The 26,884-nt window shown below is 42.8% G+C and overlaps 4 protein-coding genes across 4 annotated transcripts; 2 read left to right on the forward strand and 2 right to left on the reverse strand.

Moving 5' to 3' along the window:
* Positions 1-5,622: 5,622 nt before the first annotated feature.
* Positions 5,623-8,817, forward strand: PADG_04633 (uncharacterized protein; the record flags this gene model as incomplete). The annotated part of the gene is made up of 3 exons (XM_010762016.1): positions 5,623-6,356; positions 6,488-6,863; positions 6,946-8,817. 3 exons carry the CDS (start codon positions 5,623-5,625, stop codon positions 8,815-8,817), a joined length of 2,982 nt encoding a protein of 993 aa, XP_010760318.1.
* A 4,057-nt stretch (positions 8,818-12,874) lies between these two features.
* On the reverse strand, positions 12,875-14,079 carry PADG_04634 (uncharacterized protein; the record flags this gene model as incomplete). The annotated part of the gene is made up of 3 exons (XM_010761779.1): positions 12,875-13,467; positions 13,525-13,863; positions 14,004-14,079. The coding sequence occupies 3 exons, from the start codon at positions 14,077-14,079 to the stop codon at positions 12,875-12,877; spliced, it is 1,008 nt and encodes a 335-aa protein (XP_010760081.1).
* Positions 14,080-15,805: 1,726 nt separating this feature from the next.
* Positions 15,806-16,580, forward strand: PADG_04635 (uncharacterized protein; the record flags this gene model as incomplete). The annotated part of the gene is made up of 2 exons (XM_010761780.1): positions 15,806-15,911; positions 16,327-16,580. The coding sequence occupies 2 exons, from the start codon at positions 15,806-15,808 to the stop codon at positions 16,578-16,580; spliced, it is 360 nt and encodes a 119-aa protein (XP_010760082.1).
* Positions 16,581-20,373: 3,793 nt separating this feature from the next.
* Positions 20,374-21,365, reverse strand: PADG_04636 (uncharacterized protein; the record flags this gene model as incomplete). Its single annotated transcript, XM_010761781.1, has 4 exons — positions 20,374-20,981; positions 21,053-21,100; positions 21,196-21,266; positions 21,337-21,365. The coding sequence occupies 4 exons, from the start codon at positions 21,363-21,365 to the stop codon at positions 20,374-20,376; spliced, it is 756 nt and encodes a 251-aa protein (XP_010760083.1).
* Between the last annotated feature and the right edge of the window lie 5,519 nt (positions 21,366-26,884).

Below are 26,884 nucleotides of genomic sequence, written 5' to 3' on the forward strand. Positions count from 1 at the left end.
TCACAACTATCTCCCTCTGTTTATCATCTTTGTAATTTGTGGTTTTAGAATATTGTAGGGTTTTACATACTTGATAACTTTATTGAGAACATCTATTTCACTGGAAGACATTTCTGAGAAGCTGGTTTTATGCACTATTAAGAGCATGGGCTCTCATTTAGATTCACTTTCTTGGAAATTATCTCATGTCAATATTCTCAATTGAGTTGCTGAGATGGCATTTTCAAAAATTGTTATGACGAAAAACACTTAAAATTTTCCTATCAATTTACTGACTGACCTTACTACATTGAATGAGGGAGTATCAAGGTTGAATTTTTACCAACCCACCAGGTCAATAACTTCGATACTTGGGGGACGACTGAGGAGATAAATAACAGCGCCATGACCTCCCTAGAAGCAGGGCTGCTGGAGCGTGCGGGTTCTTGTCGCGAGGACTCGTGCTCGACCCAGGCTTGATAAGTTTTTACGCAGTATCTTCAACGGCCCCGTGCAGCCAGAGACAACTAAATTATGTTTTATATTTTCCGTTTATTAACCGATTTTCTGAACTGTTCAGAGCTCCCGGTTCGACTAACAAACATATTCACTGCCGATTCGATCCCGCCAGGCGGACTTCGACTACCGAACGCTGTGGAAAACATATTACAAATAATAGTATTTCGTTACCAATTTGCTTGATCGGTACCGATTCGATCAGAATACCATAGCTGCTGTCATTTGACCCACGCAGCCCTTGAAGGAATCCAAGACCAGAGATTTTCATTCGGGATTGGGGCTTCAAGAAAAACTTCTGGAATTTCCACCTTGTCCACCTTGTGCCCCGCATGTGTAGGACAACACATACGCTGGACGTTAGAACATGTCATACAGCCTTTTTCGTCCCGTCTGCATTTAAGTTGTCCAACTTTGTTTTACACTTTAACAACCGCATTATTCGTCCGCCGCTATTCGACGAGGCTCAATTAGTCTTCTGGAATTTCTCCCATGACACGCTATAGCAGAGGAAGGTTTTCAGGAGAGATGTCTCTTCCTCTTTTACTAACTATATACAGGCACGCTGCACGCTGTAGTTCCATACACCCCCCACTGACCTTCACCAACTAGGCTGTCATCCTTCAAAATGCCTCGGTCTTCAACCATCGCAGTGGCTCAGAAAGCAAGGGTGGTGGCAAAACCTCATGTCTATTTTCTTTCAGTTTGCGCGGCTCGGCTCTTTTGTTAAGTTTACACGCACACCAATCATCTGACAATCCACTGTTACCATTAGTATTATTCAGAACTTTATGTCTTTCCGTCAGGAACCATCGACGACCTCCCACCGAGATTTTTTGTTCCTTAGTTAAACGGATGCCCGAGGGGGGAAAAAATGGAGGAACGATTCTTCCCTGCAGAATGTGGTATCCATCAGAATGTAAAAGCCTCATAGTTAATGCGATACAATTATCATGCTAACCCGATTAAGGGAATTGATAAGATGTCGAAACGCAGGAAAACACGGTTTTTTTGTTTCGGTCCCTATAATATAAAACTTTCTGGGGAGGAGCTGGGAAAGTGACTCGGAGTTAAGGTACGGAGTGTCCACAGATGTTGAACTAGTCCATACAAATCGTACCATAGATAACGAAGGAATGGCTTGCCCGCTCATCAGAGTAAGGTTGAAATCTTCATTTAACTAACTACTGTAACTTATTGTCAGTTAACTAACGCTAATCCAACGACCTGACTCTTTTTCATCTCCAGTGCCCCAAATTCAACTATCCGCCATGGAGCCCTATGAAGAGGTTATCCCAGTCGGCTTTTGAGATTTTAAACAAGAGAATTCAGAATCGATTGAACAACATTGATGCAACATTACAGAGGCAAACAAGTGTTCTAAATAAAAGCAACTATATCAGTTAGCTTATTAGCATTGAAAAACACTGCCTGTTGCTTTTTATAAATTACCTTGCAAATTATTCTCTAGTAGCATTTTAAATACTTCAAATTTTAATAAATGGTATTACAAAATTATTTTAAATATTATTTATTTTTCAATACATATTATTTTTAATTTCTATATATATATTATAAGATTTAATTAATATTTATTGAATAATTATAAAAAATATTATTAACTTTTTAAATATTAATTTTTAATATATATAATATTTTATTATGATAAAAAATATATAATATACTTTTATTTATATATATTATTAAATATATTTTATTAATATATATTATTAATTATATAAAATATTTTAAATTTTATATATATTATTATTAAATTTCTAATATTTAAATTTATTTTAATTTTTTTAAAATATAATTTTTAAATATATTATATATTTTATATATATAAAATTTAAATAAAATTAAAATTAATAACTTTAATAGTAACTAAATATTATATTAATTATTTATTTAAATATATTATTTAATAAATTAATTTTTATTAATTATAATATTTTACTATTTTATTTATTATAAATATTAATTAAATAAATTAATTCTTTAATTATAAATTTAATAATATATTTTTTTTATAAAAATTTAATAATTATTTAAAAAAATTTATATATTTTAAAAATTTTAAAAATTAAATAAAAAAAATATAAAAATAATTAAATTAATTATTAAATTTTAAAAAATTTTATATAAAATTTATATATTTAATTAAATTTATTTTTAATAATTTATTTAATTTTTAAAATTTTTAAAATATATAAATTTTAATAAACATATTTAACTTTTTATAATTAATTAATATTATTAACTTTTAATTTTAAATAACTATAATAATTATAATAAATTTAAATTTAAGTTTAATTAATTTTTTTATTTATATATTAACTTTTTTTATATCTCTCATAATTATTAAAAATTATTTATTCTTTTAAAAATAATTATATTAAAATTATTTCTTTTTTTTATAATAATTATATTAAAAATTATATTTTTATATTTTTATTAAAAATAGAATACAGGTTTTAAATATTTTGTTATTTTTATATTTTTATTAAAAATAGAATATAGGTTTTAAATATTTTGTTACTGTTACATTTTATAATATATAATAGCCAAGTCTTTTTAAAAGTGAGAAAATTAAAAATATCTCAAGTTTTTAAAGCTTATCTAATTCAATTAATCAAGCTTTTGATTAGCTGGTTAGGAGATGTCAGATGATTATACATAGTTAAATATTTATAAAATATATGAGCCAGGGAGAGATCTGACTGTTAATAGGGGATGGATCTTCTATAAAAGAGAAGTGGTTTAAGCAGTCTAATAAACAACCACAAAAGTGAGCATACACAGTGCAGTGGGCTGTGGTATTATAGAACACACTTTTCATACCGGCTCCCAGCACAATGGGAATAATTGTTAAAGTTCTCTGTAATTAGGCAACTTTCTATATAGTTGTTGGGGTAGTTATCTGACTGCAAATTTCTGAAGTGGTAGAGAATCATGCGACTAGGTGGTTGTATCCAAGTAGGTGGTGAATTAGTTGGTTCTCACCTAAGTATCTTTCAGTCTCATTCAAAGAGTGAATGAGTGTTCCATATGTGTTCACGTAGGGCATATGAATTCATTGTCCGGAAGACACTTAAACTACACTTGTCAAGCGATAGGAGTTTCCACATATCGGCTTAACCATCTCACTGAAAGGCGGTGAATGAACCAGCATTTCGAGCTCCACCCTCCTAGCCGAATTAAAAACTCTCATCCAAAGTGTGCATCTCAAATCCACACCAGCAAGTCAACCTTAACCAACGATGAAACCTGCCAAGAAAAGCACATGTTTGCAAAGCCGCCTGAGCGGAGGGGTGGATTGCAGAGGATGAATTCCGCCCCCCCACATACAGGAATTGCATGGCTTGGTGCGAAGAAAGAGACTCTCATTGTGGTTCAGAGGCGGGGTACGCCACCATAAAGATTGGGATGTAGGAGCGGGAACGTGCGTGTGTTGGAGCATTAAGGCCTGTCTCGGCCTCTATGCTTCTATCAATAACCCTGTTTTCGAGAGCTCGCTTGTTACCTGACACTGAACTCGCCAGTAATGCAGAGTGTTGGTAATCGCGCAAGCGGAAAGTAGACCCCAACCAATGAACAACGGCGTTTTTGCCGATAGATGGAATCTTTGCAGGGGACGGTTTTGAGAGACGTTGGGGTTCCCAGCAGCGCTCACTTATCTGGCGAGGCCCGGTACACGTACTGAACACGTACTGTACCACACGTACTGTACACTATTTTACCAACCTGGTGCGTGATGGGGCGGTTGTTTGGTTGGGCGCTTGTTGGTAGCTTTTGCCAGACAACACTGAGCTTAAGCTCGATGACGCCTAGGTGATGCCAATACATACTTTATTTACTTTCGCACCCGAAGAAAACCCGAAGACATCGACTTGACTATTCCTGTGACTATTAGCTAGGCTCCGTGCGAGAGGGAAGCTGTTGGGATTCATGAGATGACGGAGAGAGGATCGGGAGTTGTATTATTTCATGTGTGCTATGATAGAAATACTTTCCTGGTATCTACTTCTGGCGCGCTTAAAAAATACGGTTATCTGCATTGTTTGAACTAATTTGATGCAAACGGCAATCGAATGAAGAACGACAACGCTGGTTCCTATCCTACCCGAAATACGGCGTATTCGTACCACATGTGTATACGGAGTAATGTACTGTATATTATATATGTATATATATTATTTAATAGAGAAATACTTTTGCTTTTAACATAAAGTGTATCAAAGCACGAGATTGTCAAAGTTAAAGTTTAAGCATTCCACATGGATTATTTTATATAAGCCCATGTGTATGGAATGGATATGGAATGACAAAGACAAATTGCAAAAATGAATAGAGTGTCTGTAGTTTCAAAAATCTCTTCAGGACAGGTTTGAGTAGCATTAACCTGTTTGAGCTCATTAAGAAATATATCAGCCTTCTCAGACTGAATCTCTCCAACTTCTTTATATCCCAAACCTATGAAGATATGGATTGTGAACGATGAATGTGCTTTGTACAATATTCCTCTCCGCTTCTTGCGCAGTAAAGATGTAATATACAGTATAAGTATGATACATCCGTACCGATGTATACCATACCAAATACGGTGCAGTACTGGAACCGTTCTGGGACAACGGGACTGCACATCCAAGAATCATCCACCTTCAAACCTCCACATTCCACGGGCACAACGACTTGGGCTGGCGCAGCATTGACCATTCCAGAAATAATCAGCAACATCTGGTATGCTTCAGACTGCAAACCTAGGAGAATTGCAGGAAGTTTAACTCGGAGTAGGTCTGCACATCATCACCTTTTCTGAGCTGCGGATCATCGAAGATCAGCTCTCCAAAACGGTTATAAAGGGAAAAATTATATAACTAACTGAAGGCTTAAACGGGGAATTCCGCCTTTCTCTGTCTGACGGCTCCTCCTCATCGCCTTCTCTTCTTCTTCGTCTTCTGCCTCCTCTTCTTCTCTTCTCCTTCTCTTGGCCACACCCACCATCACCGTTGTTGCCATATTCCTCGCCAAACATCGTCGTCACCGTGGGTTGTACATGTACCTATCGGACCTCACCGACGGCAACGCTCGCGAAACCGTTGCATGGAAGCACGGATTTCGCCCATGTCGACGTCGTCAACGAATAATCCATACCGAAAGCGTGGGGGGCACGCAGCAGCCTATCTAGCTGCTTACTTGTCCAGACCCAATAATCCCTCTCCCACAGCCAGCAACACTCCCAACATCACCTCAGTTCCAACATCAAACGCTGCTACTACTGGGGCTTCAGCAGCATCTTGCCTTGATCTTCGACCCAATATCACTTCATCACCCTCTGTTTCTTCATTGACTACAACCTCTCCATCGACATCTCTCTCCACTCTCGAGACTTTAGCAAAAACCCCTGCCCAACTTCAAGGCAATCTCAGCTTCGACCAATCCTCGCCTCCGTTGTTTGGCGCTGGCGATTTTAGCCCTAGCCAATTGTATCAGCCCCGCAACACCCCTCAGCTCACTAATTTGTGGGAAGCTTCATTCTCCAACGACACCACCCTGGAGCCATCACTCCACGACCGCATTGTTGGCGGGAATCTACTGCGCGAATCAGTCTTCCCCGACTGGAGAGATGGTGCCTCTCACAGTGGGCTTGACAATACTGATGAAATGCAGAAGCAGGATCCCTTGGCAACCCAAATATGGAAGCTATACAGCCGTACCAAGTCCCAGCTGCCCAACCAGGAGCGCATGGAGAACCTGACCTGGCGCATGATGGCCATGAGTCTGAGAAAGAAGAGAGAGCAGCAACAAAACAAAATGTCCAAGCAGCCTGGAGCTTCGAACAATTCGAAAGCCCCGGAGTATGTGTTGAACCATTTTCTTTATCGAAATTCCCCTAGTTCTATTGATGGTGGTTGCTTTGGACCTATTATATCTCATTCCATCCCAGTTATTAAATGGTACTGCCACTGACTGCAATGAATAAAAATAGAAACGATTGTCAAATTTCAACAGCTGCTGCGGCTGCTGCTGCTGGTGGCCCTAGTGGGATTGCTAGACTTCGACAGTGGGTCGATGATTATGGAGTGGCTGCTGAATCAGATCCAATGAATCTTGACGATTTCATTGTTCCATCGTCCGTGTATTCACCTTCAGGCTTGTCAACGTCCCCGCCCGCTGAGGCGGCTAGCTCAAGCCATGCAGAGGCATCGGCTATCCCAATAAAGTCACGCAACGACCAGCACCTCCGTCCCCCAGGCAACTTTATTCCTGCTTCGTTTCCACATCCACCTCAGCATTGTCGACAAAACGATGAATTTGGCTACGTCCAGAGACGAGTCCGCAAGACTAGTGTTGACGAAAGAAACGTAGGTCTTTTTTGTATATATTTTTTAAGACGCTATCGTGGTAGCTTTTCATGTATATTTTCTGTTGACATTGGTTTATCAGACACGAAAGCGGCCAGCTGAATCGTCTCCCCAGGTGCCTCCTGTCGTAAACCTGACGATTCCCAACGAATCCGACTTTGATACCGGTATGGCTGATTACAGCCTTGATCACCCTCACTCCGCCTATCCACTTGGCAATCACACTTCCTCAACTGTTCCTTCCAACCTCGAAACATTCCATATCGGCGACGACCCGATTCTCACCTCCGCAGGCCCTTTCCAGCAGAGTTACCCCTTCTCGCCCTCTGAATCTCCTCTTGTGACTGGTGGGCCGTTCCAGAGTGTTTATTCTCACACACCAATGGGGTCTTCTCTCAACTCAGCCGAATTTTATTCACCGCCACCTTCCGGATATCAATCTGTTGCTTCAACCCCTCAAGCGGGCTTCGATAATGATCAAATTATGTGTTTTGAGCATAGTACCGTCGATCAGAGGACACATCAGTCAACGGGGAACTTTTGTGGACCCTCAAATATTGCTGGGTCTTCCCAATCTCGATTCTTCTATCGTGCCGCCAATGAAACCCCATTCAATGCAATCAGCGGCATTGGGGGAGGGAGTATTCCGTCCCCCGGTTTTTCGATCCCCCAGCAGCGCGTGGGCCCAACACACTTCTCCTCTGGTCCACTGTCTCGTCCTTTGAACTTGCCTAACAACGAGCAGCATATGTTTTCATTCGGTGCAGATTCCGATAATGAAGAAGAAGATGGCAACCCGTTTCCCGACAGATCCATGACAATGCAGATGGATTGTAATCCGATCGACGACTCGTCCATTGACCTCAATAATCCCGCCGTACAATGGGAATCGCACTTCCCTGAATGTTTTAACTCTGCGGCAAACAATTTCCAGGGTCATCATAGAAGACATATCACAATTGGCGGAGCAGAGATGGCTGATGTCAGCCGGGACTGGGATCGTGGAAGCTTGGATCGTACTCATGGATCTGCGACATCGGTTAGTGAAATACGTAATCGTGACCAAGATCCAAGAAGGCAAAAGATTCCCCGAACAATTTCAACCCCCAATACGACTCAACTTCTCCACCAGAGCATGAATCATCAGCCACATACAACACCAAATTCTCCTCCAAGATCAGGATTCAGCAGTGCGTCCCCGTCGAGGCCTTCATCCCCTGGAGGTGCAAAACAAACCGAACAATCTGGTGCACCCACCACTTGCACAAACTGTTTCACACAAACCACTCCCTTATGGCGCAGAAACCCGGAAGGTCAACCCCTTTGTAATGCGTGCGGGCTGTTCTTAAAGTTACATGGAGTCGTCCGCCCACTGTCACTGAAGACTGACGTTATTAAAAAGCGCAACAGAGGAAGTTGTAACAACTTACCGATTGGAGTTTCTGCAGGCCGTTCCGCCAAGAAAGTGTCACGAAAGAACTTCATCCAGCAATCAACTTCAATAACGTCGATGTCCAGTAAAGTTCAAGGTGCTTCAGATCCTCTGTCTTCTGCATCGGGATTAAGTAGTGCCTCAGCGCCAGGAAATACGTCTCAAGTTTTTTCAGGCTTTACAAAAAGCGGCGTTGTACCCATCGCCGCTGCTCCACCTAAGCCTGCCCTAACTTCCCTAGCAGGTAGCCTGGCTCAGGTACGAGCCCCTGTTCAAGTCGTGACGAAGCGCACTCGCCGCTTCGAGAAAGCACCTTCTGGACCCCAGGGTTCCCAGGAAGCCGAAATGCGCGATGTAGTAAATGACGATAATAAATCATCTACGCCACTGAATAGATCGAAGCCATTCACGCCAGTTACCACCCTCCCACCGGCTGCTGAGAATCCTGCCCACCATAGTCTTGCCGCAGGGTCCAGACAAGGAGGCAGCCAAGAATGGGAGTGGCTAACCATGAGTTTGTGACGTCCATCATCATCATCAACACCACTTCTGATTTGTCATACCTAGTTTCAGAAACAATTACCTCCCCAACCTGATGCAGACATTCGATCATGCAAACGATATTTTCTTTAGACGAAAGGGCGTTTGTTTGGAGCTGAGATTCTCTTCTCGGGAGTATTTATCCTTTCTCCGGGTTTTTCGACGTGCGAAAATTTGTTCGTAATCATACATAGAGATTTATAATTTTTTTTTTTTGGGTGGTTGGGGGACAGTTTAAAAATATCTGCAGGTGGCGATTAATTTTCATTCCAGAAATCCTCTTGTTGTTTTCTATCGATGGTGGTTTGCCCGGATGGAGGCCTCTGTTCAGCAACCGCTCCAACGATCTAACTTCCCACTCCTTATTTCTGGGATAGAGCGATTCCGGGTTATCCAGTGGCCCCCTGCTGGTGGAACGATCTGCTTCCCCTCGTTAGGCTCTTACCTGGCGAGGTTACCTGATTACTCGATGCCTCCTTGTCATTCTATCCCGGAATTTTGGCAAAGGGTATTCTCGATCCACTTCTTCGATTTATCCCACCAACACCCCTTGACGAACCTTTGAAGCCTAATTACCGACAATTAGTGTAACTGCTGCGCTAATTTTGCCTCAATGCGTCACCCATCCATCACCTTGTCTCCCGCCTATTCTCGCGTGGCATTTCACCGCGACATTACATCGCAACTTTTTGACTTTTCTGTTGATTTCGCGTTAACGATTTGAATTACTGTCTTCTTTTGGCATTAAGTGTGTTTTCCCGACTGTCCTTCTTTTTCAAGTCTTATTTCGTCGAGGTTGGCTTAATGTGATTTGATTTGATTTGATTGATACAATCGCGTCTGTTTCCGATTTGCCCAACCAACTCTGTGTTTGTTGCCATTTCTGTATTGCGTGCTGTTAGTTTGCAAAGATCTAGGTCCTGCTTCTAATGTTTTTCTCCGTCCTCACCCCACATTTCGCCTCCGCTTTTCTGTCTTAGGATCTTCTTTTTGGTTTTTGAATGTCGCTTTTTGCATTTCATTTTGGTTGGGCAGCGGACAGAAGTGCGCATCTCTATTTATCTATATATCTCGTTGTATTGTTTATTTTAGGTGTCCTATTCACAAATAATGTCCTGGTGGAGGTTTTCTCGCTCCTATGCTCCTATTCTTTTAGGTGTCAACATGTTCTCATGTATTTTCACCACTTGAATATTTATACGAAATATATATATATATATATATATATATATACATATATGTCTTACATGTTAATTCTGCTCGTCGCCACTTATTTTCACTTTCTATTTCTTGTTTGTCTCGTTTTCCCTTTTATTTTTATTTTTTTTGTTGCACTATATCTTCATTACCTTACATACTTAAACTCTCATTTTCCTCCTTGCGGGAGTTTCGAATATATATTTTTTGCAATATAATTTCGTTAATGCTATTCCTATGCAGTGCTGGTTTGCCAAAGTCAACTGCCATTTCTTGTGTATATGAATGCGTAGAGAGGTAGAAAGGCTGCGAATATGGAATTCTACGGCCCAAGTTTTCAAAGTCTCTATTACCCGGATGCAACCAAGGTGGTAGCATCCGTGGGAGATTAAAGAGGTTTGGCCTGCTTTGGGTTCTTCAAACCATTATTTCCCTTTTAAGTTCTGTAACAGCGGTTGAGCCATGAACAAGCTTGAAGCCGCCAAACTAACTAAAAAAACGCAATATATGCGACAGCGAGCGTTTCGAGTTAAATCCCACATCCGTATTAGGGAGGATGCCTCGCCCATCTAGGATATGAACATCAGCTCAATCCTGCGTGTCCGCCCTCCAACTAGTGAATCGAACGGAGCAGGGGACGGGGGATTTTCCTAGGTGGTGCTGGAACCACGGCGGAAGTTCCGGGTAGTTATGTTTAACTCGCAATTCAACCAGCTACGAGGAATTTTGAATCAAAAACTTTTGATTGCGATCAAGGATGGGTTAGCAATATCTTTAAAAGAAGACAGTGTATTCTCAAAGGCATCGAGATCTGGGTTTTCCGTTTGACCGATACAAAGATCTATGTATATACGGGTTGCAGCCTGCGTGGGGTGGTCCGTGTAACTAACTTAATTCCGCACGGGAACTTTCGTGGCACAACGGACCCACAACCTTAAATCTCGAAATCTTATTTACACGAAGCTTGTCGCATCGTGTTTTCTTAGGGACAGATTGGCAGTGCGTGCTTAGCCGCAAGTTGAATAGAATAAATGACGCTATATCATTTAAATGCGATACTTGATAATATATGCACTGGCTAGTTTTACTTTGATTCTGATGTTAATTTAAAACTGGTATATGTTGTACTAGAGGAACCTGGTACATCTGTATCATCTAATGGATTTGTAATAAAGGTACACCCATAATATATTCAATCCACCAAAGGCATATTTAACCGATCGTCTATAAAATTCTGTATCTTATATGAAATTATCAAGAAAAGATCCTATTTAGGTATTCAAGATATTTACCAGAGATCTATTGTTGAGGGTTATGTAATCATTCATTGAATGCAAGGCCTAACAGAAACCAAGCAGTCTATTGACAGTAAACAACTATATGCTAGACATAATGTACTTTCAGCTATCTTGATACACCTTTCAGTAACTATCCTTTTTCGTGATTCTCAGTTGTTAGTTATGTCTCTCCTGCCTATCTGTTCTCCAGATAGATATATCATAAAAAGTGGTTCATCTAGTCAAAACCATATACAGCAACTATTGAGGTAAATGTTAGTCCAAAGAATGACCCAACAGAAATGATATGGAAGAAAATAAGTCCTAAAAAGCTGAAGGAGGAAGAAACGAAGGTAAGAAGGAGGTCGTTTTCGCCCCTAATACAACCAAACACTTGTACCTTGAAAATCAATGTACCTTGAAGTAAAAAGAAGAAGCATGGTGATCGCTAGAAACTGACTTTATTTGATGTTGGGGAGGTGACGTTATGACGTTATTGAAATCAATGGAAAGCATGCATAGCATTGAAAGCAGTACACTCGAGGAGAAAACACAATCAAATTGGTGGATATGGTAACCACGAAAAAAGAGGAAAATGGCAAGATGGCGAATAAAAGCAAGTTATCACTAACGTTAGCGAGGAACATTTGCGAACATCGGCAACAAGAAGTGAAGTACATCAACATAGAAGGTCATGTACTTGACGGAGAGGGAGAGTAGCTAGTAGAAGGTGCGCAATCACTGGAGAGCAGAGGCGGGATCTTCGCATCTACTTACTCCAGAGAGATGCAAAAAGATACACAGGACCCGCAGTTAGGAGGGGGGAATAAACTAGCGATGAGCCACGAGATGAGTATCACCTTCAAAAGCGCAAATACGGGGTTCGAGAAAGGAGCAGCAGTGAAAGATAAAAAGAGAGGGCCAAGGAATCTCAAAAGTATGTAATTGTACCGAAAGAATTTTCTTTCTCAAAGTTGAATTTCCCCCAAAGTGATGGGAGTGTGCGCGAACATAATAGCTCGGCTGATGAAAGAATATAAAAGAGAAGAAGCTAATGGCATAAGTCCTAGAGAACAGAAGAAACCCAATCGTGTAAAATATCTTAAGAAATCAGCCGATAATATCACGAAACCAACATCACCCGAAGTAAGGATTGAAAAAGACAGATCCATACATCATGAACCCAGTCTGTATATTTATTTTTTTCTTTACCATCCTTCTTTTCAGTGTGATATTTTCCTTTCCTTTCCTGCGCCAGCTAACATGAACAATTCCAAAGCTAGATATAGAAAATATAAACAAAGCGAGATGATGGACCAGATATATCGTGACTTATACATGTAGATATCAAGCGCTAGAGGAAAGAAATTGTGCCACTCCCCTCCCTATTCATATTCAAGGACCTCAATGGACACAGGCGTGTAGCAGTGAGACGAAGCTCACTGCCCTCTCAGATCCGAGAACAAAATCCCTTCACAGTGGTCCAGATTGTATTTCGGTCAAGGAGGGTTGATGGTTTGTGGTGGTCCCCCAAGAGCGTCCGGTTCCTCCTCTTTCAACCGTGCTTATTGCTGGGGTGAGTCCGCATACCATTCGCCTAACCCGTCAGGCGTCGTCTCTGTTGTTGGTTGGTTGGTGGTAGGAGGCACTGTCGGCTCTCCTTGAAATGTTTCCCAAGTGGAATATCCTTCGGGAGATTGTGTTTGCGTGTAGGAAACTGGCATCGCTGACGATGGTAGTTCCGGCATTGAACTGTTAATTGGATGGGCATATCCATCCCCTGGAGAGGTCATTCGTCGTTTAAATTCTGGCAGCAGAGACTGCTGATACTGGCCTTGGTATTGCGTGAGATTCCTGGAGGCAAGACTCATTGATCTTGACGGGGCTACGGCCCAAACTGAACTATCCTGCATACCAAAAGCCGTTGGGTCGCCGGTCGAAGGAAGAATTCCGGGAGTTATTGGAGTCCCGGGAATCGATGAAGCGGTAGAAAGAGGTGCCCCTGGTGAGGCTTGGCTCCAAGCAGGGTTTCCTGGGGTCGCCATTTGCGACTTCGTTGCTGCTCCGAGCACCTGGTTATCGAAATACGAAGCGCCTTCCCACGATACGGGTAGATTTGCTGACGGAACAGTGCTTAAATCGGTTGCGCTTAGAGGATCTATTGAAGGTTAGTTGCATGTGGTTTGCCAAAGGTCTTCAATTTGTATGGACGAACCTGGGCTGAATTTCGACATGAGGGTCTCAACGAAAGGGCTTGGTTCGAACTGGGAGATATCTTGACCCGAATTTAATGGCAATGGTGCGTATTGAAAATATGAATCCTTCTGATCCACCATTCCACCGCTTCCCAGCAACGGTGGGGACGAAGTCATCGATGTTTCCGTCGATATTGCACCAGTTTTGGACCCTGCGTGAGACAGTTTCATTTCCATAAGAGGTTGTTGATCCACTGGGAAAAAATGGCATTCTTTCTTCAACCGGATACAGTTTTCGCATCGCCCTTGAATATCGTCGGAGGCTAGCAAACATCTGATTTTCCTTCTCCTACAATGTACTACACTCTCGTCGGTTAGAAAAACGTTTCTCAACATCAAGATCAGCAGGGAAAGGGAGCAAACAACGGGTTTATGAACTCAAAAACGCATTGTAAGTGATCGACCCTTCAATATATTTTATGCTAAATAAATTGCTTACCGCATGCCACCGATGACCTGTGGTACCCCAGTTTATTGCGCTTTTTGTCAGCTGCGGATCCTACTGTTGGATCCATGGTCATCGCTTGACTTGATTCTTGGAGGTGTAGATCGTTGGAAATCACTACACATAACTCTCCAGTTTGATATGTCCAGTGGTATCACGGATATTACAGTCCATCAATTAACGGTCTTGGGTCATAAATGGACTGTAGACGCGATGGCTGCATGCGATTAAAGAGAAAATTATTTAAATCTTGACTGGGATCCAATGCCATCCCCAATAGGTAAGCCAGAGTCTCTCCACGCCACAGCAAGGTGCCCCAGAAAATATCCTCAAGTGATAGCAATTCGCAATCGTGAGGAATATACGTATATATTGAGGCACTATAGTCTCCTTACCCTGCGGATGATACCAAAGAGGTATGGGATGCTCGGAGAAGTATTGGCAGCTGCTGTAAAAGAAGCCTTCCGGATCAGTCTGAGAGACAAGGGTATCAACAACAGAAACAGCAATAGATAAGAAGAAAATATATCATGAGAGATGCTCTGGACGAATGAGGGGAAGGTCAGTCGAACGGAGAGAATTAAAACTCGCATCAAAAGGAAAAAAGGGAGCAAGTTCGGTGAAGCTAATTGTGGGGTGAAACGCCCAAGACTTTTTCTGCTCGTGCGTTGAAGAGGAGCCACCACGTTAGCAACCGCTTTATGCCATGGCCAGTAGTAAGGAAGATTGTCAATTCTCCTGCCACAAAAGAAAGATCATCAAAGAGAACTATTCTCGCTTCAAACAACTCTCCACAAAAAAAAAAGTAAAAAAAAGTAAAATCACGAAGCCACCCAGGGAGGTAGGAAATAGAAGAGGAATTAGAGGGCAAGAGGGAAGATCCGTAGGGAAGGAAAATAGAAGGAGAATGAGGAGCGCTGATATGGAACTCACCGATGATGTTGATAAAGATCAAGCCTTTTCTTTGCTTTTTCTTTCCCCTCTCCTTTTCCTTTTCTTGAGTGTGTCCTATATGTTTCGTTCTCTCAAGTCGACGAAGTATTGAGACAGGAGGTGCAGCCAACTTGACGAAAATCAGAAGGTTCGGTCAAGTTGCAGATTTAGTTGCAGAGTTGGATAGGTTCAGAGAAACTAGAGAACTAGAGAGAGACCAGTATCTACAGCGCCTGAGGTGCCAGATTTCACTCGTCGAAATCCTGCCCACACCCTGAGAATAAATAGAGAACCTCAGGCCGAAAAGCGGGTTGATAGACCTCTGTCAATTATGGACATAGTTCAGCAAGTAACACTGCGGATAGAATGTGCAGCTTTTGCTCCCTGGAAGAACCGAGAACCTTTTCTACTTCTCTCTTTCAATAGAAAAGGGTTGTTGATGTTTGTTGTCGTATTTGACCGTGCCAGACAAAGTGTTCAAAACACAGGAACCTGAGTAATTATTACGAAAGGTTAGGTACCCTAGCCCCAGCTGGCGCAAGTCAGACAGCCCATTCACGGTTCAAGAAGTCAATCTCCGCGTGAATAATCAATTGTCGTTTGGGTCGAGCAAGGAGCAGGACAGGGGTCGGGCACATCCACCGGCGCAAACGCGCTGTTTGGGACCTTGACTTGACGTAGCAGTTTGGTGCTTGGCCCTGGGAGAGCCACGTTTACCCTCGGGTCCAAAGCTTCACCCAAGCGACAATTGGGGGAGAAACAGCAGATGTGGCAGGTTGTGGCAGGTTGAGGGGTGGCTGTGGATGTGGATGTGATTTCGACATCGGAGCAGCAGTCCCCATCCCATAATCGACAAAAGTAGCATGGATCCGACTTATTTCTCAGTCAAGCGAAATTGGAGGTTGATTGGCAACGATTGGAAATTGGTAAATTTGGAAGCCCACAAAAACACAGTGCGCCAGCTTGAGGGTCCGATATGACAAGTTAAACTCAATTTGCTGTTGCAGAGGTTGCACACAGACCAATTGCTAACCCGTCCTATCAGACTCTGGATGTTCGCGTTGAAGCTGGCGATGTTTTGTCCGTGGTTCGTATGTAATGCAGGTACCAGGTCTATATACGACGCCAACTGCAAAAATCGCCGGCGGGTAATACTCGTGTAATCGTGGAACCGTGAAATCGTGGATTGGGGGGGTGTTGGATACGGCCAAGATCATTTGTCTGCGATGGAGCATCGTGCGAATTGCGTGTTTTGCGAACTTCAAGCTATGACATCAAACTGCTCCGTATTGTCACCCGCCAATTGCAAAACAAATTTTGCAGGAGATACGGCGCCAATCAAACGCCTCCTGTAATAACTAACTAATTGCCGCTTATTATTAAGATTTCAAGGACTTCCTTCACGTCTCGCAAGAGAGACATCAACTGCACGTCAACTGCTCTGGATTCGAACTCGAGGAAGATCTTGAACACCGACCTCTCCTGGAAAAGATTGACCATCTAGCTAAACTTACCAGATGCAAGCGACACACCATTGCAACCTGCAGGGGAAGATTGAGCAATCAGTTCAATGTAAAGGCACCTTTTCCAGAAACTGCCAGCATCCCAAATGAACAACTCCCTGTCAACTACGACTAGATAACTTCAGCACAACTACTCCATAGCTCGCGCCAATTTTCTTCAGCCATGATATGATGTTGACGTTGTTCTGGTGGGCAATTTAGCAACTTTGACAGGAAACAAATGTTTCTCTCTCTCCCCCAGGGCCACAGGGCATGAACACGTGGAGCCTAAGGAGCTTGCTTTCACAAAAGAAAACATCACGACCCTATTAGGAGAACTTTGAGGCTTGAGCAAAATCGAAGACACCGGCAACTTTAACTTTTTGAACCAGGATGTTGCTTGATACTTAAAATGAAGCTCCAAAGGGATCAATGCCGCCCGAGAAACTACACCATGAACTCTGGCAAAACCATTAATAGAGGAGGAGATCAGTTCAGTGCTTTGACAAACCACATGTTGCTGTGAAATGATAGCTCTCCCGCTGGCGACAGGCTGCAGCGACCAAAATATGGGGATTCATCAAATGCCCGTCTTCATACGTGGATACGCGTGGCAACTGTAGCTTCAATCTCACCATCTTCTTAAGGGGGATTTGAAACACATTCTATGGAGTGCGTGCTGTTCATCCTGGTCGCACCCAGGTGCTTTAGTCTCGATTGCAAAACTTTGGCGTGAAGCCACAATCTCCAACCCCCGAGTTTGTGCAATCGCCCTCTCTAAACAACATACAAATGAGCCAATAAGGTATTGACCCTTCAATCTGCATGGAAATGGAGAACTTGGCTGATTTATTTTCATCTGAGACTGATAATGACAACCGTATGAAATAAAGATGTGAACAAAGTTGGAAATGTCAAAATGTAATTTCTAATTGTCTTTTATTCTCACTTACACCCTGTTTGGAATACGAGCAGAGCTCCACTCTTATTCGCTCAGCTGCAGAACAACGATAAATTTTCAATCGGACCCTTTGCCATTACTTTTGTTTTTTTCGTTTTCCTCTGGCTATCAAAGGCTTTATTAGTGGGCACAGCGCAGGACCTGAATTCTGGAGAGAGACGAGCATCGTGTCTGTCTTCATCGGCTCGACATCCATATTAGCATCATTTCATTTCATTTCATTTCTGGTCTGGTCTGGTTTGACCGCCGGTTTTGTTCTCCAGGAAACCTTGAAAGATTTAGGACCGAAAACTCAGAAGACCCTAAAAGAAAGGAGACTAAGCTAGAGTTGTAAAAGGGGGGGGGGTGGCTTGACCACCGTTCTGAAGGTTTAATTAAGGATCATGACCTTGCTTTAGCGGTTTGCATAGTCATTCTCCGCTACTGCGTAGTTTGAGAGGGTCCAACTTTCTCAGTTCTGGCAACATAAAAAGAGCAACTTGTTCCGATTCTACTCATACGTTGACATATGCTAATCATTGTCTAGATTAGCATTTTCTGCTCTGTTATTATCATATCATTTCTGATTTGACTAGACAGAACTCAGAAAATCGTGGGACGTAGACATCATTCATTATGGAACGTATCAATCAACTCAAATGAATGCTCATCAGCCAGAATCAGCTGATATTAATTGCTTTGAAATGGAGGAAGGAGGAACCTCCTACGATTTTGAGAAGTCTTTTGAAGATCAAAGCATACTTTTACCAAGGGTTCAATGGACGAGAGCTTTCCTTACCTTTGAAATTAATGAATGATTACACCAACCGACCAGCATCAAATCCAAACATGGTTCAGTTATTGCCCTTCTTTCGAGACTTGCATAACGGGCAATTCGAAAGATATGCTGGTAGAACATGATCCCGATAAAAGGAATGAAAAGTGAAATTGAACACTTTCGCTTTATCAAGTGCTCTTCCATCATCGTTGACGTATCATTGCATGGACACCTCAAACCAGCATACTGAAAAAGCAACTGTAGCCAGGAGAAACTTGTGCACAATCTATTGACAGAATGGTTTAATTGTCGTGCTCACTTAGAGCAGCCGTTTGTTGTGCTTGATGAGAAAAATACGCTCTGCTTCCATGCCCCCAGATTAGAGGCTGATTTGATTTTTCTCTTCCCTTGCTCTCCCTGTCTTGCTCACTCAATTCGCAAATTTCATTGATCATTACTATGAGAGGAGACTCTAGTTACCCATTTCCTTTTTATTTCGTTGACAATTCACTTCCTCTGGGTCAGTAAAGGCGATCTGCTCCTACGATATGAGATTATGTTGAAGCGTTTCCTAGCGAGTGACTTTTCTAGATATCCAGATCCATACATCCTAACCCAACCAGTTCGAATTGAAAGTCACCGCTTTTCATCCTGGCCAATTGATCTTAGGCCTGTCTCCAACTATCTGACCACCCCCTTGCTTCTCAGGATTGCGCCGTTGGGTTCGCTTTTTCGCAACCAACAACGAGGCCTAGTTATCAGTTATCACGTTACATTCGAAAACTCTAACCAAGCCAAATTCCACCATTTGCCTCTAATGAGCACAACGGGAGAGAAGTAAGGAATACCCATTCTTCATTCCTCGTCCACCAGGCCCCAGAACTAGATCTTGACAACAGTATTCACCCTTGGAACAATGCGTCTTTCCGGCGTCCAGAAAGTTGAAAAAGGTCGCCTAACTGGCTTGTCTCATTGACCAGTGTTATGTCGTTTCCAATCCCTACTAGCTGGATTGCAATGCAATTGGGGCCAGTGGTTTAAAAATCGCAGCTCAACGGCTCCGAGTCCTGATTTGAGGATGGATTGTTTCTAGAAAGGTTGAAGGAGCTGTTCTTGTTACAGGTCTCTTATTATTGATACCTAGGTAGGTTTCGCTACGTAGATACATTTGCTTTATTATTTCTTCATCTCTTCTTTTCTTTCTTTTGTTTTTATATAGTTCGAATTGGTTAACTAGCGGTCAGCAGCTGCTGAAGTTCCGGATGACCTTTGTCAACATTAACAACAGGAACAAAAAAAAAATATCAAAGGCAATTTGCATCACTACTAGAAGGGCTTGATGTTTAACACCAAGTTAACATTTCCCTCTATCCCTGCAATTAATGCATTCAATCATTCTTTTCTATGTTGTTGTAAGTGACGTTTATCAGCTGTTGAAATGACGATTGCTATTGAACTCTCTCCTCTTATCTCTTACCTAGGGATCCTTTCATTCATGGCAACTTAACTCTTACATTTGCCAAGTTTCACTCGTCTGCCTCTCATCTAACTACACAAGAAGATCAATTTCAACAAGTCCTTAATCCACTCGTTCCCATGAAGAACTACACCTATTCCCAAAGACGAGAGAGAGGAATTGAAGTATTTTCTGAATGCATTTACTTTTTGTCGTGATTATATACGATGAATTTTGGTTATTACAACTACCATCAGATAAAACAACCATGACCAACCACAGAAAATAACACTGAAGAACACAATCCACGCAAAGAACAGGAGGTGGAACAGGAGGAAAACAGAACATGATTGAAACTGAGAAAGGAGTGAAAATTCCAAATATTGCAATGATGAACGCCTCTTCCGGCATGTACACGGTTTATCTCCCCGCAACATTTCCAACATTGCTTCTGTGGAGAGGAGATTTGCGTGCTTTTTTGGTTGAATATTCGAAGAACAACGTGATTGGCTATCAAACTTTTAAATCTTGGACGTCGAGGCGTTTCTGCGAGGTTAATTTTTAACGATCGTTTGATTAGCTGTTGGGTTCTTAGATAGTGATAGCCTCCCAACTTGGTTTTCGATTCCGTTTATTAAATATTTCAAAAGTTTTTTGAAAATTTGTTTGGGGTTTTCTTATCTTCTCAACCTTCCTCGAAACGAAGGATTTCGAAGCCTCTTCAGCATATTTATTCCTTCAGCGACTGGGCAAATCTACATATGTTCACCGAGGAAGCCCAGCACGGTCTTGTATCCATTCTTGTACTCCTTGCGAACCTCGGAATTCTCCAGATCTGATCTCGCCGCCATCCAACCGTGGATCTGCGTGCTCCACGTTTCAACATGGTGCGGGACCTCTAGGTTTTTCTCAAAAGCGCTGACCTCGTTAGCGTCTTCATCCTTAGACGCCAGCAACACCATTGGGATAGTGACGTTGAGCGCGTCTTTGGCATCCAGCATGGCCGGATGACATTGAACGGCAACCTTAAAGGGTGTCTCCTTAACGGAGGCCAACGTGGTGATTTTACCGCCCCAGCAGTATCCAAGGATAGCCCAAGCTTTAAAGTTCCCTCCCTCGGTCATCTTGTTAGCTTCTTCGAGGACGCCAGGGATGCGGGAGAGGGTGTTGGACGGGACAGCTTTGGTTTGAAAGAAGTCGTGTAGCTTCTTCTTATGCTCGTTTGTGGTTGGTGGGTACCAGGAAATGTCGGCGGGGCTGCCGTCGAAGAAATCGGGCATGAACACGCGGTATTTGCGGTTGGGATCCGAGAAGGCCATTATGTCGGCACCCTGGATGGTTTGCGGAAAGAAGCCGAAAATGTCTAGTGGGGTTGGACACGTTAATCGGGGAAGAGGTCAAAGTGAGGAAGTGTTTCACTCGAGTTTCAAATACCGTAAATGACTAGGATGGCCTCGGTGGCATTTTCAGGCCCGGTGACATCTAGATGTTATCAGAATGCGTGAAAATCAACCAAGAGGGGAGAGTTTGGACCAGATTCCGCGTAGGGAATAGACTTCACCGGATAGAGAACGCACATGTTTTCATGCCATTGATCGTGTGATATTGACCTTTCCCTTCGTAGCCTTTCGAGATGACGGGTGGGATACTGCAAAGAGCCAACACGATCAGCCGGATTTCATATCAGAACCCAATGAAAATATACAGCAACGGCTTACGAGCAACAGGCTTTGCTATATTTCGACATGTCGGCGGTACAGCACGTATAGCGAGATCCTCTCAACGGACTAAAGTACTTGGGTGACGGTGATAAGGGTCTGAATGAGCAGCCTAGAGAAAATTTTAGAAATGTCTGAGGTCTCATTGAAAGATGAAGTATCTCAGTTTTCTTTCAATTCTCGGGGAAAAAGATGGTATCTCGTTGTCGGCGATATCATCTTTCGGTACTTCATGTGTGCCGTTGGTCGGAATTGTTCCCGGCCAGTGAGCAGCCACCTTGGCAACTTTGTTACGTCATAGCAACATGTTGGCAACCATTTTTCCTCCCAAACCGCGGGATGTTCTCGCGTCTTGAACAACCAAACCTGATGACAGTAACAACAGCTTGTCCCTGGGATGGTGGTAGCGACACATAGGCACAGCAGAACATCCATGCCTCCCGCCGCCATACTACTGTCTCTAGACCCTTCATTCAAATGTCAAATGCGCACAATCAATGCGTACTTACCCAGCCTGAAGCTCTCCCTGTTTAGAGTTTTATGAACCTTATGAACCATCCAACCCGTCTCAATGAAACAGCCTAATCTATGCTACATATATGGCCTTACTCAAGAATAAACCACCACATTAAAATAAAGTTAGTCCCAGTAGATGCAGGGCTGTTATCATTAATGTTATGTGGTGCAGTCTGCACGATCTTGAGCATGCACAGGTACATGAAGCGTCCCACCATCACGCTTTATCACCCCTTTTTTGATATACCGTCCATTTCTTGCCAGCAGAATGTGTGGGTGTGTTTAAAATCGTGCCAAAACCGTGTCGTTACTTGGTGGCGTTACGGAGGAACAGTGAGGTGAGTTCTGAATTTGATATCAACCAGGAATACATGGTAAATATGCATTGCCATATTTAATACGTTTCTCGGAATCCGGCAGTCACGGTTGCGACGATCGAGCGATTTCAAAGAGGGCTATTTGAAATGCGCAACCTCGGCAACACTTTATTTAAACAAACCCAGAGCTGCCAGCGGCAAAACAGGCAAGCTTATTGATCCAGTCCTCATTGCAAGCAGGGAGCATTGGTGAAGGATATCCCATTTGGTAGCAGTGGAGCTGCTTTCCTTGAAGCTACATACCTAAGAGCAAGAATTAGCTTGTTATGAAAATCTGATTATCGGGCTTGAGAGAAAAAAACCCGCTTGATCCGCGTACGACCGAAGGTTCTAATATACTTTCGTTTATGGAATCTGGAGAGGGTGTTGGACAGATTAAGTAGGAACTAGCCTGCTCGAACAAGGAGATAAAACAAAACGATGGTTAACGAATAGAGAAGAAATGATAAGCGGTTTTGTCCCTGTATTCCTTGAGAGGATTGGGGAGACGGAGGTGGGTTAACACCAGCCAAGCTGTCGGGATATGTGTTCTTCTCATCAACCTCATGGACTTTTCAACCACTAGCAGATCAATTGGCGTTTGGCCAGCACCACCAACACCACCAAAACCTGCGGTTCTCGATATATTTGTTAATAGCCAATGGATGGGATTTTGTATGTACTGTACAGTTTCATGATTGGCACCGAGTTGGATCGCAATATCGCTTGTGGACTACCCTTCCCCTCCCAATAGCTTGACAACCCAGAGTGAAAAAGCTCTCCCAACTTGGTAAGATTTGTTTGCTTTCTCTCGCCTTATCACGGAACTTTCCGGCTGACTCGTGTTGGAAGGACTCACAGTTGATGCTTGGTTATCCTGTCCTGAAATGTGGGCTTTTGCCTGGGCGCGATAATTTCTCGACGGGACGTGTATCTTGCATGCTTCCGAAGTTTACATCCCACCAACTTGGGCCCTAAGGGGCATTCTTCCTAGCTTCTAAAATTTCCACGTTGATGACCGTGTCATTTCCTGCTTGGGGACCCGTATCTGGGACGAGCTGTGGGGTTTGTCCCTCACGCTAAGGATTTCACCTAGTTTTGTACAGTTCTGGATTTTCAGGGCTTGGTTCGGTCCAAACTAAATAGCTCAAGAAGTCGGAAAAATCAAATTCTACAGAAGCGTCGGATAAATCCGATGATATTTTGACAATCGATCCTCAAGACACTCTTTGCGGAATGTGGGTTGGATAGGAGGTTGTTGGCAGTATCCCCGGGATGAAGTGGAGCATAATTTCCCTCCAAGGCTTCGAATGAAAAGGATAAGGGTGAATTCCCTTCCTGGATGTACGCAGAAGCGAAAGTCCTTTGAATGGTTACTTCAGCAGCTCAGCCCATGGCCTGGTTTATATCGCCTCAAACAACAATTGTGAATAAAGAACATATATATGAAAACTGGTTCCTCATCTAGGGTCCATGCAACAAGTGACCGTGAATTCATAGTTGGAATTATCGATGAGCCATTTCCTTCCCGCCCTGGAATTGCAGAACGGTGAAACCGCCCATTTTGAGAGCCATAGTACTGGTTATATTGAAGGTTATTGGGTTTGACATTTTCATTGCAGTATTAACCTTCCCTAGTAGAAATATGAGAACGTTCATTTTTGTATCGATTTAGTTTATACAGGTGCGATTTGCCTTCTCAAATTCCCCAGTTACTTTAATGAAATACTCCTACTCGATCTCAATACGGCTCCGGTTCTCAAAGGACGTTCATTCCAATAGTACACTGCTCTAATTGTATTCCAGATTACATCCCCGGGATTGTTGCTGCCGTTCTATATCACATGGCCTCATATTCTCCGCGGAACCGATTGCGAAACTGAATTGGTCAGAGATACGTACCATCGGATGGTACCTCGTGGAATGTCGAGGTTCTTAATGGTCTGATACTTTTGACCATAGAATTATCTGGGACGATTGATAAAATGGACTTGTTATGACTTGACAACTTGTGACGGTTGCGGCGAGGGTATCCTTGAGCTTTCTTCGGATACAGTTTATTTTCCGTGCCGATGCTAACCTGGTGGTATTCTTGTTGTATGCAACAATTGCATGATTTAACATCCATGGATGGTTGGTGGTGAACAAGGGTCTTTTGGAATTGTATGTACATATATCATAATATCCAGAAAAACTTTTCTATATCATTATCCCCGTTATTTTACCCTATCCAATAACCAAAAATGAGACATATCCATTACCATTTCCAACTTATCCCTATACCTGATGCATGGCTGCTATCATAACTCACTCTCCCGATACCATCTCCATCCGCTCTAGCCATATCCTAGTACTCTTTGCATGACCTTGGCAGTTCGGTCGGTAACATCGAACGACAACCTTCTTTTAGACAAGTGTTGTACTTGCATTCTACGTTGTCAGATAGAAATACTACATTCGTTCGTCCGGTCCTCGAACGTGGAATCGAGAATGGCACAAGGCTCTTGATTTGGGGGTCATGGCACAGTCCATCGAAGAAAGCGTGGTTGGTGCCTGTCTGGTGCTCCCATGATGGCCATGGCCTGACTGATGAAGTGAGTTACGTCACGTTTAAATGAAACTGATGCGAGTGTTTCCTTTTGATTATCATTGCGGGAAAGATGATTCATCGGTAGAATGGCAGTTACTCCATAGAGGGATGAGCTACACCTCCGCTGACGGCTTGCATCCAGGCCGGAGTCATACACAGACATCTGGATCAATCTACCATTTGCAGCATATCAGCAAAGAAAAATAAGAGGCAATGAAATTAGCTTCTTTTTATGCCGCAGTTTGCCATTACCGTTGAATACTCATATAACCTTCATAGAACTGGAAACTAGTTGTACCCCTACTAACATCCAACTAAAAATCCATATCGGACAGATGCTGAGAGAACCAGATACAGTTCGGGATTACCATAACAATAGGAACGATTTCCCAGAGTTGATGTGAGCAAGGAATTCAACAGCTGAAATATGAATACCAACAGAGGATATAAAGTTTGAGGAGATATCAAAGGGCATCTCGCTTCCGAATTTTTTTTTAAAAAAAACAGTTTGCGCTGGAAGCTGGGCATCCAAGCTGAAGTCGTAAAATAGAAATCCCATGTCCCTCAATCCACAAGAGGAAAAGAAAGGCGAGATCGAAAAGGACAAAATGCCCCCTGGGCATTCTCTGGTTGCAGCACATGGCAAACAACACGCGGGAAAAAATTAAAAAATGAAAAAAGAAAAGAAAAGAAAAGAAGGGGGGGGGGGGAAACAAAAATACAATAGCTAAAGGCGAAATCACAAATCCGGAGACAGTGTGAGACAACGGCACTTCTAAGGTATTGACTGGTACGGCTGAGTCTGTGCGCTGGAGATTTATGATCCTGACCAGGCCCCAGTCCGTCATGCACGAAGGGGAGGGAGGGCGGACATGCCCCTTGAAAAAAATTCCCGAAGGGAGGGAAGGAAAAGTGTGGTATGGAGTAAGAAGAAATGATGAATCCACAACCCCTGCGCGCAACAAGCCCCCACGATATAAACTTATATATAGCATGGTACATACCGTACAATGCATCAACGATTCAGAGATGATCCAGATGTGGCTGACATCCCCGCAAGCTACTAGTCAGCTCCTGATCGATTCGAAGAACAATAATATGTACTAAACCTTACCAGCGATATGGATCAGATCATCAGGGGTGTTGATGAAACACGAGAAGTTAAAAGAATAATAAGCGACAGCAAAAACAAGAGACAGCAAAAGCCCTCAGCATCTCACTTCGTCGTACGGCTAAAGCAGGTGTAGAGAGGGATTGATGATATCGTGAGCTACCCATAGATAAATGGGATGTTGACTGCTTTGGACAGAGATGCGCAAGTCACCAACCTTCCATAGGACACAAGAGTATGGTAAAAGTGGCGACGGGGCGTAGAAAAGCTTATTGCATCGCCAACCGCAGCCCCTTTTTGCAGGGAGGACGGAAAAATAGTGGAGCTGGAGATGCGTTGGGAACCTGGAACTTGAAGCCAGATATTTGGTTCACACCAGACCGCCCTTATCCAATAAACATACGAAACGGAAATAAAGGATGGGAAGTTAAACGCCGGGCTAAAATCAGGATGATGGAATCTAACACGTGGGATGGCTTGGACAAGAAGAAATCTGACCGGGTTGGTAAGTTGTGACTTGGTAGTTGGAGTTGTTGTAAACATGCGGGAGATCTCTGCAAAACGGGGTCGAAAGGCTTTCATCCATCCCGTATTCTTGAACAATCAAGGACAGCTAAATCATCCAGTCTCAGGGGTCATGTTCACAAGTCATTGTCCAATTTAAGACTTCTTTCGAATAAGCAGAAGGGATACGATAGTGTCCGAACTTTTTCTTATTTTCTTATTTTCTATTTTATGTCAAAAGCTGGCGAAGACAGAACTAGCAGCAAAGAAAAGATTTCAGCTGTTGGTAGTTTTACGATAATGAGATGGGACATGTCCCACATCGTAAGAGTGATACAGGTTCATCCTCTGTTAAGCTTTGAACGATCGGTTGATGTTCTGCATGGAAAGGAGCGAATAGCAGGGCTGTTTTAGCGAGGTCGAGAGGCGAGAAGGGAAAAATACAACAACTAAGGAAAACACGAGACACCA

The sequence above is a fragment of the Paracoccidioides brasiliensis genome (assembly GCF_000150735.1).
Source record: "Paracoccidioides brasiliensis Pb18 unplaced genomic scaffold supercont2.5, whole genome shotgun sequence".
Classification (NCBI taxonomy): domain Eukaryota; kingdom Fungi; phylum Ascomycota; class Eurotiomycetes; order Onygenales; family Ajellomycetaceae; genus Paracoccidioides; species Paracoccidioides brasiliensis.